Genomic DNA, 17,374 nt, shown 5'->3' with positions numbered 1-17,374 from the left:
ATACCCTCCAAAAAATGTGTATCAAGCCCCCAGTACAAGGTCTGGTACGTAGGAGGTACTACTCTGGTAGCTCTTGTTGTAGCAGAAGACCCTTGAACATGATGGCTTAGTTAGATGAAGTATTGTGAGGAGTTCATAGGAATTTGAGATCAGCAAATGGTTTTTGAAGTGTGGGGAAGATTTTGTAGAAATGGGACTTAATCTATATAAAAGTTGAATAATAAGGATTTGAATGAAAGAGGCAGTTCTTTCTCTTTTCCCTCACAGCCCAACCTCTTCTTTGAGTATATATTGGGCAAAGGGACCTTCAGACAAGTAAGGGGATATTTTCACAGAAGATTGATACCCAGTTGTAAGGGCCTTAAAGACCAGAACAGAGAGTTGAGGCAGAGAAAATAGGGAGCCTGTAGGCTTTTGAGTAGGATGCTGATGCTTTACATATGGTATTTATGAAAGGTGAGTGTGGAAGAGTTCCATAGGATGGAGACCAAAGAAGTTCTTTTGCTGTAATACAGAAAAGCCTGTATTAAGGGTGTGGTGTTGATAATAAACATGTAAGTAGATGTTTAAATATCTTTAAGAAAAAAATCAACCAATCTTAGGTAAACATGTAGAGTGAAAAAGAATGGGCCCATGATTTTGAGCTTTGGAGACTGGCAGGTTGAGCAGAGATAGGGAAATTGAGTAGGAGCATTAGTTTGGAAGAAGATGCGGTGAGTTTGGTATTTGGACAAATTGGTCTTGATATGATAAAGTCAAAGTGAGAATAGCTAGCGGTAAGGAATTAATAGGCCCCAAGCCCGAATCAAAGGCCAGGTGTCAGATGCAGGTCAGGGCTTCCCCACTGGGGCTCCAGTTCCATAGAGATGTACCCTACGAGCTGCTGCAGAGAGCTCCAGAGTGTGAGTGAGACGTTCCCCTTGAATCAGCCAGAGTTACTAATAACTCTTTTTTTTTTTAAATGTATTTATTTATTTATTTGACAGAGAGAGACATAGCGAGAGAGGGAACACAAGCAGGGACGGGATGGCAGTGTGAGAGGGAGAAGGAGTCTCCCCGCCGGTCGGGGAGCCCGAAGTGGTGCTGGATCCCAGGATGCTGGAATCATGGCCTGAGCCAAAGGCAGATGCTTAATGACTGAGCCACCCGGGCGTCCCCTAATAACTCTTTTTAAAAATCTCCTTTAGATATCTGTTTAGACCTTAGGTACCTATTTTATCTGGTTTTATCTATTTTAACATATGTCAGGGTCTCAAGTTTATTTGTGGGAAAAAGAGGAGTGCTTACAGGTTTAAATAATCTTTTCAGAAAAGTTGGCTCTAGTAATAATTAAAAGGTTTGAGAGTAAATGTTGTTTCTAGCAGAAAGAATAAAAGAGCAGAGAGCCTCAGGAAGAGGAGTCAGGGAAGGAGACCATTTCTGACATGGTGGGCATTTTTTTTTTTAATTTCTTTTTTAAGATTTTATTTATTTGTCAGAGAGAGCACAGGCAGGGAGAGTAGCAGGCAGAGGGAGAAGCAGACTTCCCACTGAGTAGGGAGCCCAACGTGGGACTCCATCCCAGGACCCTGGGATCATAACCTGAGCAGAAGGCGACGCTTAGCCGACTGAACCACCCAGGTGTCCCTTCTATCCTTCTTGCTATAGCAGTGTGCTAGGCCAACACTTTTTAAAAACCTTTAATAAGAGTCATTTATACTTGTATGGAGTAAATAGGAGATGTAGAATGCTGATCCAGCTGTAGCAATAAGGTCACAGGACTACTTTGACAGTATTGTAATACTGAGTTGCTTATTTTCTGTTACCAAATGGGTAACCTCTTTATTCTGATGTCAATAGGCTATTTCTTCAGACTACTAAGGAAAATGTATTTTGTGAATTTTTCAAGTGTGTTTTATCTCTAAGCAGCTTGAACTTTGATCATAAATTTTTTTTTTAAGATTTTATTTATTTATTTGACAGAGACACAGCGAGAGAGGGAACACAAGCAGGGGGAGTGTGAGAGGGAGAAGCAGGCTTCCTGCTGAGCAGGGATGTGGGACTCGATCCCAGGACCCTAAGATCATGACCTGAGCTGAAGGCAGACACTTAATGACTGAGCCACCCAGGTACCCCATAAATGTTTTTCATTAGAGAAATTTTGTTACCCAATTAAAAAGTAAAATAAGGGAAAGCCTGGGTGGCTTAAGCATCTGCCTTCAGTTCAGGTCGTGATCCCAGGGTCCTGGGATGGAGCCCCACATTGGGCTTCCTGCTCAGCAGGGAGCCTGCTTCTCCCTCAGCCTGCAGTTTCCCCCTGCTTGTGCACTCCCTCTCTCTCTTCCTCTGACAAAAAAATAAAATAAAATAAAATAAGTAAAATAAGTATTCTGAAGAATATTTTTCTCATTTTTACCCCATTTCACAAGTTTTAGTTTTGTTCCTTGGACAAAAAGGATTAAGGAATTGAAAAGGTCCATATATCAGAATGTTTTCTGGCTTTGGTACTTTCTGTCATCAGTAGAAGTTCTCAAAGAAACATCTCTTATTTTAAGTTCTGTTTTTGGCACAGTATTTTGAGAGTTATAAATAATAATAGGACATTGCTTTCCAGTTTTCTGCTGCTTGATTACCTTTCTCATAAGTATTTTTTGTTGAGTGTGCATGCTTAAGGGAGGTGTTACAAAATTTAATTTTTAAAGTTCTCTTAAAGCCCTTTATGAGACATTTTTAGGCTATCAAATTGTGTTTAATTTTTAACCTTTTTTTCCCCCCAAAATTACAGCTTCAATATCTGTACATTCCCCACAAAAAAGCACTAAAAATCATGCCTTGCTGGAGGCAGCAGGACCAAGTCATGTTGCAATCAATGCCATTTCTGCCAACATGGACTCCTTTTCAAGTAGCAGGACCGCAACACTTAAGAAGCAGCCAAGCCACATGGAGGCTGCTCATTTTGGCGACCTGGGTAAGTGACTCACTTTTTGTTAACTTCTAGTAGGAAGGATTGAGTGTATTGTGGGAAACTCTTGCTGGAGGATACTAGAACTGTATAATGGGAATGTGCTTTGGAAAAATGTATTTAAGACAAGAGCATGTGATTCTTGATCTGTGGGTTGTGAGTTCGATCCCCACATTGGGCATGAAGCCTTCTTAAAATAAAATTTGGGGCACCTGGGGGCTCAGTCGTTAGGTGTCTGCCTTTGGCTCGGGTCCTGATCCCGGGGTCCTGGGATCGAGCCCTGCATCAGGCTCCCTGCTCGGCGGGAAGCCAGCTTCTTCCTCTCCTACTTCCCCTACTTATGTTTCCTTTCTCGCTATCTCTTTCGCTGTCAAATGAATAAATAAAATGTTTAAAAAAATAAAAATAAATAAATTAAATTTTAAAAATAAATAAAAATAACAGCAACAAGTATAACAAATGATACTCTATTATGTTCCCATAAGCATAAAATATAAAGCATTCTCAGTTAAAAAAAAAAAAAGGGCCATTTCCAGAAGAAGAAATACATTTAACCACTAATTATATGAACAAGATGCCTCATTTCACTCATACTCAGGAAATTGCAAATTTAAGTAATGAGTTAATGTTCTCCTTAACACATCAGCGAATCTTTAAAGTTTGACGATTTGAATGGTAACGGAGATGAAGAGAAATAGCCAGTCGTATTTAGTGGAAGTGTAGATTGATGACGATTTTTTTGGAAGGCAGTGTGGAAGTAGTTATCAGAATGTAAAATAGAAGATCTCGCCCTCAGAGGTAGTCACATATATGCAAAAAGAAGTAGATGCAAGTATGTATAAAGCTGTTTATTGCAGTGTTGTTTGTGAAAGCAAAAAATGAGGAACAACAAACATGTACATATCTGGCGATGGACAAGTAGATACATTGTGGTGTACCCGCATCTGGAATACTAGGGAGCCATTTAAAAGTCTGAAGATGACCTAGAGAAATATCTAAGGTTAAAGTGCAAAAAGCAGGTCACATAACAATGAGTGTAGTAGGATCCCTACTATGTTAAAATAACTTCTTCCCCCCTACCCCCAAAAAAGGTATGCAGGAGATCGAGGTTTTCTGAATTTTCATTACCCACAGTTCTGCACTTTGTAAAAATTGTGTGTCATGGTATCATAAATTGAAAGAAAAGTGAATAAATTGATGTCTAGTAAAATTAGCTGGTCTTTTGACATCTTTGCTTAACAGTTGTATATCTTCAAAGATGTCAGAGTGTCTGTGGGCCACATTCAGCAGTACACTGCAAACAGCATTTGTATTGATCACAAAGTGAAATTTGAAGTTTTACTGGATTACACCTGCGTTGCTGGTGGGGGTGTGAAATGGTACAGCCACTCTGGAAAGTAGTTTGGCATTTCTTGTAGAGCAAAACGTGCAGATGTCGTACGACCCTGCGGTTGCACTCTTCAGCCTTTATCCCAGGGAAGTGGAAACTTATATTCCCACAAAAGCCTATATCCCGATGTCCATAGCAGCTTAAAAGCCAAAAAACGGCAGTCTTTCAGCAGGCGAGTGAGTGGTTAGACACACTGGCACGTGCACATCGCAGAATACTACTCAGCAACGAAGAAGAGCACACTACTGATTTACCTAACAACTCACATGAGTCCCAAGGGAATTACGCTGAGCGTCAAAAGCCAGTCCCAGAAGGTTATGCACGGTATGATTCCATTTGTATAATATTCTTGGAATGACAAAATTAGAGAAATGAAGGACAGAGTAGTGTTTGCCAGAGGTGAGGAACAGAGGAGGTGGTTACAGAAGGCCACATGAGGCATCCATGTGGCATTGGAACTATTCGGTAACTTGGTAGTTACACAGGATAAAGTTGCATGGATTCCCTTGTACAGAATGAAGTCCACAGGTGCGTACAGGTGAAATGCCTGAAATCTGGGCAAGGTTCGTGGTCGTAGCAATGTCAGTACCTTGATGTGATACTGTAATGTAATATGGTACTGTAAGATGTTACCTTGGGGAACCCAGGTAAAGGGTACATGGGATCTCCCTGTATTGTGTCTTACATACTGTATTTGAACTTACCATTATCTCAGAATTAAAATTTTAATTTAAAAATTAGTAAATCTTGCAAAGGACCAGAATTTTGTGAAGTTCAAGAAAGTGATGTTGACAGAGATGTACTGGTTAACCTTGAACATGAGACAACCAGGAGGCGCCTGGGTGGCACAGTCAGTTAAGCGCCCCACTCTTGATTTCAGCTCAGGTAGGGTCATGAGATAGAGCCCCGTGTTGGGGTGGGCTGTGCTTGCTCACTGGCGCCCTCTCTCGAAAAAAAAAAGAAAAGAAAAATGAGACCACCGGCAAGGATGACACATGAAGTGCTTCAAAAGAAAATGATTTGAATATCAAAGGATTAAGAAAAGCCCTTTTGAAAAAGTGATGAAACCTTGTTAATTTTATGAAGCTGAATCTCAAAATGTCAATGCTGTAAATGTTAAAAAAATTTGTTTATTCTAATAAATAGTTTGTGGTTATAATCGTAACCTAAATTTAGTTACATATATAATGAACTTATTTTTATTAAATTTTGGTAAGTTTAGTTTTATTTCTCAAGATAAAAATCCCAGAGCTACTCTCTATTCTGTTGTAACAAACACTGAGTGTTGGTAACGTTTTTCTGACTGTATGCACACATGGACAATTTTTCCTCAGGAAAAGTTCCTAGAGATGGCGTTACTGGATTGCGAAGTCATGCAGATTATTAAAGCTTTGCCCTCTGTTACTGAATGCTCTTCCAAGGGTTTTGTTATTTTTTATTTTCATCATCTGTGGGTGACAGTGTTGCCTGTTCTGCTGTGCCTTTGTTGGTTTTTATTGTTATTTTTTGAAAAAACATCTTCCAGTTTGAAAGACAAAAATGTATTAATTTGCTTTTCTGGCGTTTTTAATTAGATTGAATATATTTTCATATTTTTATTGGCCGCTTTTCTTTGGTACTAGTATCATAAGATTTTTTTTTTCCCCAAGAATTTCCATGCTCTGAACTGCCATTAAAAGTCAGATAAGAATAATTGAGTTAAAGAGCTTTTTACTAGATTAAGTTTGGACACTTGTTTCTTTGCCTGTTTAGCAGTCACAGTGATAGTATTTCTAGTTATTTATGCATTAAATTGCTAAGGAAGTAAACTTTTATTCAAGAATTCTGGTACCACTAATGCTGACTGTGGCTGACTAATCCATTAATCTTAAATTATTTGTTACTGAACTGCTAATCTTTTGCTTCTTTCAGGCAGATCTTGTCTGGACTACCAGACTCAAGAGACCAAATCAAGTCTTTCAAAGACTCTTGAACAAGTCCTGCATGACACTGTTGTCCTCCCTTACTTCATTCAATTCATGGAACTTCGGAGAATGGAGCATTTGGTTAAATTTTGGTTAGAAGCTGAAAGTTTTCACTCTACAACTTGGTCCCGAATAAGAGCACACAGTCTCAACACCGTGAAGCAGAGCGCATTGGCTGAGCCTGTCTCTCCATCTAAAAAGCATGAAACTGCAACATCTTTTGTAACTGAGTCTCTTGACAAGAGATTGGAGGATTCTAGCTCAGCTCAATTGCTTATGACTCAATCCGAAGGAATTGACCTGAACAATAGAACTAGCAACATTCAGAATCACTTGCTGCTTTCCCGGGAATGTGACAGTGCCCATTCTCTCCACCTTGAAATGGCCAGAACAGGAACGCATCCAGTTTCCATGGAAACCCAAGAATCCTCCTCTAGACTTCTAGTAGCCAGTAGAAATAGTCCCTCTTCACCACTAAAGGAATTATCAGGAAAATTAATGAAAAGTAAGTATGTGGTTTTCTTGTCTCTCTTTATCCTGTTTAATCAGTTTACAAAGTAGAATTTGAGGTGAGGAATAAAAGGATTAGAGTAGTTTTCTCTCACACCCACTTGCAAATTTGGAAGGATTTGGAGAATGTCCTGGAGAAGGATTGGTGTACGAAAAAGGAACAGCAGGGGTACAGACAGAGATTGGATCCTCTCCGAAGGCTCTTTAGCAGAATTAACAAATGAAGAAGGGTTGAATGTCATCCTGCCTCTGCCTTCCAGAGAGTTTGAAATCAAACCATTATCCGGGGATGCTTATTTCATCCTCATCTCATTCTTAATTTGCTACTAATTTACTGTCTGCTTCGCAGGTAAAATTATTTTTTAATTGCCAACAGGTGACATTTATTGGGTTCTGTGCCAAGTGCTATACTCGGATTTCACCTAATGGCCATACCACCTCTGAGGTCGGCATTATTGCCCCATTTTACAAATGAGAAAACCATGGTTAAGTAACTTACCTCGGATTATAGAGTGAGCAGGGAGCTAGAGTTAAAATCAGCATTTCAACAATAGCATCTCTTTATTTCTTCTCTGTTCATTTGGAAGTTACACTCTCTTAATTTTTCAGTTACCACCTTCTGGAATTCTGACAGCCTCCATGTTTTTCCTGTCCTCATCTTATCTGTTCTTTGCTTCTCCTAGGGCTGGGTGATTCTTTTTTGGTTTTTCTTTGTTTGGTTTTTCTTTTCTCCCCCCACACCCCCCATAACACTTTATTTTTTCAGGGCAGTTTTCCTTTTTTTTTTTTTTTTTTTAAGATTTTACTTATTTGAGAAAGACAGCGACAGAGATAGCAAGAGAGACCACAAGCAAAGAGGAGAAGGAGAAGCAGACTCCCCAGTAAGCATGGAGCTCTTCACCCGCTGGGAGCTCAATCCTAGGACCCTGAGATCATGACCTGAGTCCAAGGCAGATGCTTAACTGACTCAGCCACCCAGGCGCCCCTTTTCAGAGCAATTTAGTGTTCACAGCAAAATTGAGAGGAGGGTACAGCGATTTCCTGTATACTCTTGGCCCCTGCACATATATAGGCCTGCCACCCCCATCATCCACGTACCCCACCAGAGAGGGACATTAGTTGCCATTGTTGAACCTACCCAGACACGTTATAGTCACCACAGTCCACAATTTATATCAGGTTCACTTTTGGTGCTGTGCATTCAATGGCTTTGGACAAATACACAATGGCATAAGTCCATCATTATGGTATTAAAAGTATTTTTACTGCCCTAAAAACTGTCCATACTCTGCCTTTTCATCTCTTCCTACCTGCTAATCCCTGAGAACCATTAATCTCACTGTCTCCATAGTTTTGCCTTTTCCAGAATGTCATATGCCTAAAACTATATCGTATGTAGCTTTTTTACATCAATGGTCGTTTCTTCAGATCTGTGTTTAAGTTCATTTATTGTCTTTTTTTTTCATTTATTTTCTCTTAAGATGGGTCTAATCTGCTTTTGAATCAATTTACAATTTTTTTTATTTAAATGTTACTGAATTTTGTATTTCTAGATATTTAATTCAAATTTGCCTGGTCAGTTTTTAGTTTCTTGTTCCTTTACCCCTTCATCACACTTCTCAGCCTATTTTGTATTTATTTAAGTTTATTAAACATATATTCGTTATCTGATGATTCTAGTATCTGTAGGTTTTATGAATCGGATTCACTATTTGTTTCTTCAGATTCACACTCTTGGTAGCTTGTGATTTTAGTGGTTTTTGGCTGTCCGAACATGGATTTTGGATTTTTTCTGTGGGAATTCTTTGAGAATGCTGTTTAAATTGGGTTATTCCAGGAAAAAAATAAATAAATTGAGTTATTCCAGAGTATATTGGCATTTGCTTGCCTTGCATCTGGGGCCAACTTCACTACCTTCCTGGTACCACTTAAAATACATTTTTGTCTTGGGATTTTTCAGGCAAACTCTTAGGGCCTTTGGCACGATTTTGGTCTAACCTTCTACCCTGTTTGAGCCCTGAGCAATTGCCCTTGAAAGTGCACGCTTCAAGTCTCTTGGCATTGCTGGTTTTCCCAGGTGACTGCACTACCTGTCTGGCACTTTGCCCATCTTGATTTGCACTGACTCCCGCAGGTCCACGATTTCCTTATCTGCAATTTAGAAATCCAGAAAGCTTTGACAAAAACATGTTTTTTTTAAAAAATATTTTATTTACTTATTTCACAGAGATCACAAGTAGTCAGAGAGGCAGTTAGGGAGAGAGAAGAGGAAGCAGTCTCTCCGCGGAGCAGAGAGCCTGACTTGGGGCTCCGATCCTAGGACCCTGGGATCACGACCCGAGCAGAAGGCAGAGGCTTTAACCCACTGAGCCACCCAGGCGCCCCTCACACGTTATTTTTTAAATGGAAAAAAACGACCTGTACTGGTGTGAACTAACTGCAGAAATGTGAATGTTTGATTATGTGATGTTGTCCCTCATATTGCTAAAAATATTAACGTGTGTGTGTGTGTGTGTGTGTATATATATATGCCTAGTGCATTCCCTCTGTAAAAACAAACAAAACCCAGATTCTGAGTTCTGAACTATTATTGTTTCCCTTACTTTACCACAAACTCTGATACGCTTTTTAAGTGTATCAAAAAGCATCTTGGGAGAATTCAGTATTGAGAAGAATTTCTTTGAACATTTAGTCTGGCCTGTTTCTGGAAATGGAAGTCTGTTTCTGTCATTGTAATACAGTTTTATTGTTTTTGGAAGCTTTTTGTTTTGGTGATAGTTTCTTTCAATAAAAAATAGAAATAGTGGAATCATTAAAGGAGTACTAGTTGTTTTACTTTTAAAATTTTTATGCAGTAGATTTGACCTTTTTTGACGTATACTTGCATGAATTTTAACACTTGCATAGATTCCTGTAACTGTCATCACAGTCAGCATAAGAACAATTCTGTGACCTTTACAGTTAAACACTCCTCAATCCCAGGACTTGGCAACCACTGATCTATTCTCTGACTCTGTAGTTTTGCCTTTTCTGGAATGCCATACAAGTGAATTTATCTATGTAGCCATTGAGACTGGCTTCTTTCAGTCAGTGTGATGGTTTGAAATTTATCCATATTCTGTCAGTAGTTCGTTGCATTTAATTGCTAAGTAATATTCCATTGTATAGAGTACCATCCGTTCACCTGCCGAGTGACATTTGGATTGTTTCCACCTGTTGATGATTATGAATAAAGCTGCTCTAGAGGCACCTGGGTGGCTCAGTCATTAAGCGTATGCTTGGGCTCGGGTCATGATCCCAGGGTCTTGGAATTGAGACCCGAATCTGGTTCCCTGCTTGGCTGGAAGCCTGCTTCTCCCTCTCCCACTCCTTCTGCTTATGTGTCCCTCTCTCTCTGTCAAATAAATAAATATAATCTTAAAAAAGCTGCTATGAACATTTGTACAGGTTTTTGTGTGGCCAGATTTTTTTATTTCTCTATGGTAAATACCTACTAATAGGTTTGCTGGTATAGGTGGTATGTGTTGAAAATGTTAAGAAACTGTCAGACTGTTTTGTAGATTGGATGTACCATTTTACGTTTTCACCAGCAACATAGGCCCATACTTTATTAGATTATCTGTTTTATTATTGAATTTTGAGAGTTCTTTTTGTGTTCTGGGTATAAAACCTTTATTGGTTATATGATTTGCAAATATTTTCTCCTAATTTATAGCTTGGCTTTTCATTCTCTTAATAGTGTCTTTCACAAAACAAAGGACTTTTTTGATTAAGTCTAATTTACCAGCTTTTTTCTTTTCTTTTTTCTTTTGGAATCATATCCTAAGAACTTTTTCCCTAATCTAAGTTCATGAAGATTTTCTCCTTTGTGTTCTTCTAAAAGTATTATGGTTTTGTACTTTGTATTTAGATATATGGTCTATTTTGAGTTAATATTGTATAAGATGTAAGGGTTAGGTCAAGTTTTTTTGTATTGGGGGGTGTGTGTGTAAATATATATGAGTTAATATTGTATAAGATGTAAGGGTTAGGTCAAGTTTTTTTTGTATTGGGTGTGTGTGTGTGTGTGTGTGTGTGTGTATATATATATATATATATATATATATATATATTTTTTTTTTTTTTTTTTTTTTGGCGTATGGATACCCAGTTGTTGCAACACCACTAATTGAAAAGACTACTCTTACTCCATTGAGTTCCCATTGTACCTGAACCATATTCTCTTTATGGACTTGTTCTTTTCCATTGATACATGTGTTTATTCCTTAATTAATACCCACTGTCTTGATTCCTATAGCTTTACAGTAAATCTTTAAATCAGTTAGTATGAGTCCTCCAAGTTTGTTCTTTTTCTAAATTGTTTTGTCTGTTCTAGTTTTTTTTCTTCATATTTTTATTTCGTGTAATCTTATTTATATCTACAAAGAAATCCTGCTGGAATTTTTATTGAATTGCATTCAATCCATAGGTCAGTTTGGGAAGAATTTATACCTTAACTGTATCAGGTCTTAAAATCCATGTACATGGTATGTCTTTATTTTCTTAAGTCTTTGATTTCTTCATCAGCATTGTGTAGGTTTCAGCATACAGATCCTTCATATGTTTCATTAAATTTATATCCAAATATTTCTTTCTGGTGCTTTTGTGAGTGATATTTTTAAAAAAAAAGTTTTTTTTTTTAAAGATTTTATTTATTCATTTGACGGACAGAGATCACAAGCAGGCAGAGAGGCAGGCAGAGAGAGAGGAAGGGAAGCAGGCTCCCCGCTGAGCAGAGAGCCCGATGCGGGGCTCCATCCCAGGACCCTGAGATCATGACCCGAGCTGAAGGCAGAGGCTTTAACGGCCACCCAGGCGCCCCTGATATTTTAAAAATTTTTTGTTACTAATTTTGTTACTAATTTTATATCACCAGTATTTACAAATATGTTTGATTTTTATATATTAACTTCTGTGACCTTCTGAACTCACTTATTTTAGCAGCTTTTCTATAGAATGCTTGAAATTTTCTACATAGACATTGATGTTGTTTGTGGATAGAATAGTGTTATTTCTTCATTTCTGATCTTTTTTTTTTCACCTTGACATAATGCACTAACTAGGACTTCTTGTGAGTGGTGAGAATGAATATTCTTGTCTTCTTGATCTTGAAGGGAAAGCATTCAGTCTGTCACTTTCTGTAAGTATGAGGTTAGCCATGTGGTTTTTTTGGTCAATGCCCTTGATCAGGTTGATGAAGTTTGCTCCTCTTAATGGCTCCCTGAGAGTTGTTTGAATCATGAATGATGTTGAAGTTTGTTATATTTATGTGTGTTTGATATGACCTTATGGTTTTCCTTGTGGTTTTTTTTGTTTGTTTGTTTTGTTTTTTTTGTTTTTTGGTCTGTTAATATGGTGGATCATATTGATTGACTTTTAAAAGTTTGAATAAGCTTGTATTTCAAGGGTAAGCTCCATTTGGTTGTGGTGTATTATTCTTTTTACATGTTGCTAGATTTGATTTTCAAAATTTTGTTGAGCATTTTTGCATTTATGTTTATGATGGATTTGGTCTGTGGCTTTTTTTGTACTGCTTTTGTCTGGTTTTAGTATCAGTGTGTGTTGGTCCCCAGAAATGAGTTGGGAAGTTTTCCCACCTCTTCTATTTTCTGGAAGAGATCATGTAGAATTGTTATTATTTCTTCTTTAAATGTTTGGTAGAATTTGCAAGGTGCCCCCTTTTTCTCATTTCTTAAGGTAGAAACTTAGATTGTTTATTTGAGATCATTCTTTAAGAGAAGCATGTAATGTAGGGGCGCCTGGGTGGCTGAGTGGGTTAAGCCTCTGCCTTCGGCTCAGGTCATGATCTCAGGGTCCTGGGATCGATCCCCACGTTGGGCTCTCTGCTCAGCAGGGAGCCTGCTTCCCCCTCTCTCTCTGCCTGCATCTCTGCCTCCTTGTGATCTCTCTCTCTCTCTCTCTGTGTCAAATAAATAAATAAAATCTTTAAAAAAAAAAAAGAGCGTGTAATGCTACAAATTTCCTTCTAATCACTGTTTTATCTATACCCTGCAAATTCTGATACTTGAGCAAAAATTAAATGTCTCATTTTCCTTATATCTTACTCTTTTGCCCATGATCATTTAGAAATGTTTAATTTTCACGTGTTTGGAGAATTTTTGCCCTGTTATCTTTCCGTTATTGGTTTCTTATTTAATTATATTATGGTCAGAAAACATACTCTAAAAAAATACTATTTCAGTTATTTTAAATTTGTTAAAATTTTTAGGGACGCCTGGGTGGCTCAGTTGGTTAAGCCGCTGCCTTTGGCTCAGGTCATGATCCCAGAGTCCTGGGATCGAGTCCCGCATTGGGCTCCTTGCTCGGCGGGGAGCCTGCTTCTCTCGCTGCCTCTGCCTGCCTCTCTGCCTGCTTGTGTGTACTCTCTCTCTCTCTCTCTGGCAAATAAGTAAAATCTTAAAAAAAAAAAAATTTTTTTTTTAAATTAAATTTGTTAAAATTTTTAAATGGTCTAGGATGTGGTTTGTCTTGGTGAGTATCTCACATACAGTAAGAAGAATGTATATTCTGCTGTTCTTTAGTTTTCTATAAATGTCAATTAGATTGAGTTGGTTGATGATTATGTTCAGTTTTTCTGTATCCTTGCTGATACTTTTTATGCTTTCTATATCCATTACTGAGAGAAGAGTGTTGAAGTCTCCAACCATAATTGTGGATTTTTCCAATTATATTTTCACTTCTATCCATTTTTGCATGTATTTTGAGGCTCTGTTCTTAGGTGTGTACATTATATCTTCTTGGTGAAACAAATCTTTTATCATTATGTAATGTTCTTTCTGGTAACTTCACTTGTTCTAAGTTCAGAAATAATCTGCTGTCTGATTTATATAGCTACTTCAGTTTAATCTGATTGGTGTTTACATGGTATATCTTTTTCTATCCCTTTACTTTTGACTTGCCTTTATTATTTTTAAAGTGAGTTTCTTTTGATAGCATGTAGTTGGGTAAGTTTTTTTAATCCATTCTGACAGTCTGATTTTTTGTTGATAAATTTATTTCAATGTAAGTTTTAGTGTAGTTATTTGTATTAAGTGTAGTTAATTGTAACATGATTACTTACATTATAATATATAAGTATAATTACTCCTACTTGTTAATATAACATATGTAATGATATTAAGTATAATTATTTTTTTTTAATTTTTTTATTTTAATAAACATATAATGTATTTTTATCCCCAGGGGTACAGGTCTGTGAATCGTCTGGTTTACACATTTCACAGCACTCATCATAGCACATACCCTCCCCAATGTCCATTTCCCCACCACCCTCTCCCGTCCCCCTTCCCCCCCGCAACCCTCAGTCTGTTTCTTGAGATTGAGTCTTTTATGGTTTGTCTCCCTCCCAATCCCATCTTTTCATTTTTTCTTTTCCTACCTCCCCCCAAACCCCCCCACCTTGCATCTCCACTTCCTCATATCAAAGAGATCATATGATAGTTATATTTCTCCGATTGACTTATTTCGCTAAGCATGATACCCTCTAGTTCCATCCACGTCGTCGCAAATGGCAAGATTTCATGTCTTTTGATGGCTGCATAGTATTCCATTGTGTATATATACCACATCTTCTTTATCCATTCATCTGTTGATGGACATCTAGGCGCTTTCCACAGTTTGGCTCTTGTGGACATTGCTGCTATAAACATTCGGGTGCACGTGCCCCTTCGGAGCACCACGTTTGTATCTTTAGGATATATACCCAGGAGTGCAATTGCTGGGTCGTAGGGTAGCTCTATTTTCAGTTTTTTGAGGAACCTCCACACTGTTTTCCAGAGTGGTTGCACCAGCTTGCATTCCCACCAACAGTGTAGGAGGGTTCCCCTCTCTCCGCATCCTCGCCAGCATCTGTCATTTCTTGACTTGTTAATTTTAGCCATTCTGACTGGTGTGAGGTGGTATCTCATTGTGGTTTTGATTTGTATTTCCCTGATGCCGAGTGATGTGGAGCATTTTTTCATGTGTCTGTTGGCCATCTGGATGTCTTCCTTGCAGAAATGTCTGTTCATGTCCTCTGCCCATTTCTTGACTGGATTATTTGTTCTTTGGGTATTGAGTTTGATAAGCTCTTTATAGATTTTGGATACGAGCCCTTTATCTGATATGTCGTTTGCAAATATCTTCTCCCATTCTGTCAGTTGTCTTTTGGTTTTGTTAACTGTTTCCTTAAGTATAATTATTAATGTATTTGGATTTAGGTCTCCCATTTTATTTTTTTTCTTTATTCCTTTTATTTCCTATCCTTTGATTTTTCTATTCTTTCTTTTGGATTGATTTTTTTCCTTTTTCTAACAATTTATGAATTTTTTTTTAAGATTACTTATTTGAGAGGAGAGAGAGCACACAGAAGCTGTGGGGAAGAAGCAGGCTCTCTGCTGAGCGGGGAGCCTGACATGGGGCCTGATCCCAGGACCCTGAGATCGTGACCCAAGCCAAAAGCAGATACCCAACTGACTGAGCCACCTGGGCCCCTATGAGTTCTTGATTATATCTCTCTGTATAGGTTTTTAGTGGTTTCTCTAGGGATTACAATATACATGCCTATACGGTCTATTTAAAATTAGCATTTTATCACGTTAAGTGGGATGTAGAGCATGCCACCTAGGTCCCTTTTCCTTCCCTTTTCACGTAGTATAGTTTGTCATCTATTTTGCTTGAAAACCCCATCATACTATGTTAGGACTTTGGCTTTCAACTCTTGTACACAATTTAAAGAACTTAGAAGAAAAATTGTTGATTACATTTAAACCAGATATTTGCTGTAGCTGTTGCTGTTCCTTCGTTCCTGAAGTTTGGTTATTATTTCTGGTACCATCTTACCAGTGTCTCAAGAATTCCTTTAGCATTTCCTTTAGAGCGAGTCTGCTGTCAGAGAATCTCAGTTATTTTCCATCCGAGAATCTCCTTATTTTGAATTTTTGCTTGATAGAGAATTCTAGGTTGGTAGTTCTTTTCTTTTACCACTTTGAAAGTGGTGTTTCACTGCCTGTAGCCTCTGTGGTTTCTGGTAGAAATCTGCAATCTTGGAATCATTATTCCTCTGTATTTAACATCTTTTTTATAGCTGCTTTTGAGATATTTTCCCTGTCTTTAATGTTCAGCAATTTGGTTATAGTGTTCAGGTATGGATTTCTTAGAGTTTCTTCCTATTTGAGGTTTACTGAGCTTCTTGATTTTAGAAGTCTGGCTTTTGCTGTTTTGGGGTTAATTTTCAGCCATTGTTTTTCACATTCTTGGGGACACTGTATTTTTTCCTTTTTTTCTGGGACTTTAATGACCCAAATGTTGTATCTTTGTCATTGTCCTGCAGGTCCTTGAGGTTCTGTACTTTCTCTAATTTTTTTTCCTGTTGTTTTGCTTGGAAAATTTCTATTCATATTATCTCTGGATTCACTGATTCTTTCCTCTGTCATTTCATCATGCTTTGAGCCTTTCCAGTGAATTTTAAGTTTGGGTTATAATTATTATTATTATTATTGTTTGGTTTCAAAGTTTCCATTTGTTTGCTTTTTTAAAATCTGTTTCTCGGGGCACCTGGGTGGCCCAGTGGGTTAAAGCCTCTGCCTTCGGCTCAGGTCATGATCCCGGGTTCCTGGGATCGAGCCCCACATCGGGCTCTCTGCTCAGCAGGGAGCCTGTTTCCCCCTCTTTCTTTCTTTCTTTCTTTTTTTTCTCCCCCTCTTTCTCTCTGCCTGCCTCTCTACCTACTTGTGATCTCTGTCAAATAAATAAATAAAATATTTTTTTAAAAAAGTCTTGTTTCTCTGTGGAAGCAGTCTTTCCATTTGTTTCAAGAGTATTTGACCTTCTTGGGACATGATTATAATACTTTTTTTTTTTTTTTTTTTTTTAAATTTAAAAGCGCATGTGCGTGAGCATGCAGTTGGGGGCAGGGGAGGGGCGGAGGGCACGGGAGAGAGAGAATCTCAGGCAGACTCCATGCTCAGCACAGAACCCAATGCAAGGTCAATCCCACCTCCCTGAGAGCATGATCTGAGCTGAGATTAAGAGCTAGACACCTAACTGACTGAGCCACCCAGGCACCCCTATGGTAACTTTTTTTTTTTTTTTTTTTTTTTTTTTTAGAGAGAGATCACAAGTAGGCAGAGAGGCAGGCAGAGAGAGAGGAGGGGAAGCAGGCTCCTCGCTGAGCAGAAAGCCCGATGTGGGGCTCGATCCTAGGACCCTGGGATCATGACCTGAGCCGAAGGCAGAGGCTTAACCCACTCAGCCACCCAGGCACCCCCCTATGGTAGCTTCTTAAAAAACAACAGCAACAACAACAACTTTGTTTTATAATTCCAGCATCTGTATCATCTTGCTTATCTTTTCCTTTGTGAGATAATGGGATTTTCTGAGGGTTTTGAATGGCAGTTAATTTTGGGTTGTACTATGGCCAGTTTGACTTCAGTGATTCTGGGTCATGTTTAAATCCTGTAGAAAATGGTGAATGTTTGCTTTAGCAAGAAATTTGCCTGGTTAGGTTCAGGCTACAAGTTCCAACTAGCA

The 17,374-nt window shown here is 38.3% G+C and overlaps 1 protein-coding gene across 1 annotated transcript in view; it reads left to right on the top strand.

Annotated features, from left to right (window-relative positions):
• Positions 1 to 17,374, top strand: part of AKAP10 (A-kinase anchoring protein 10) — an 81,857-nt gene that overhangs the window by 13,813 nt on the left and 50,670 nt on the right. The window contains exons 3-4 of the mRNA XM_080827519.1: positions 2,765 to 2,947; positions 6,243 to 6,800. Coding sequence (XP_080683645.1) covers positions 2,765 to 2,947; positions 6,243 to 6,800 — 741 coding nt within the window. The remainder of the gene's footprint in view (positions 1 to 2,764; positions 2,948 to 6,242; positions 6,801 to 17,374) is intronic.

The sequence above is a fragment of the Martes martes genome (genome assembly GCF_963455335.1).
Source record: "Martes martes genome assembly, chromosome: 16".
Classification (NCBI taxonomy): Eukaryota; Metazoa; Chordata; class Mammalia; order Carnivora; family Mustelidae; genus Martes; species Martes martes.
The sequence above is the reverse complement of the archived record's forward strand: the minus strand, read 5'-3'. Positions and strand labels throughout refer to the sequence as shown.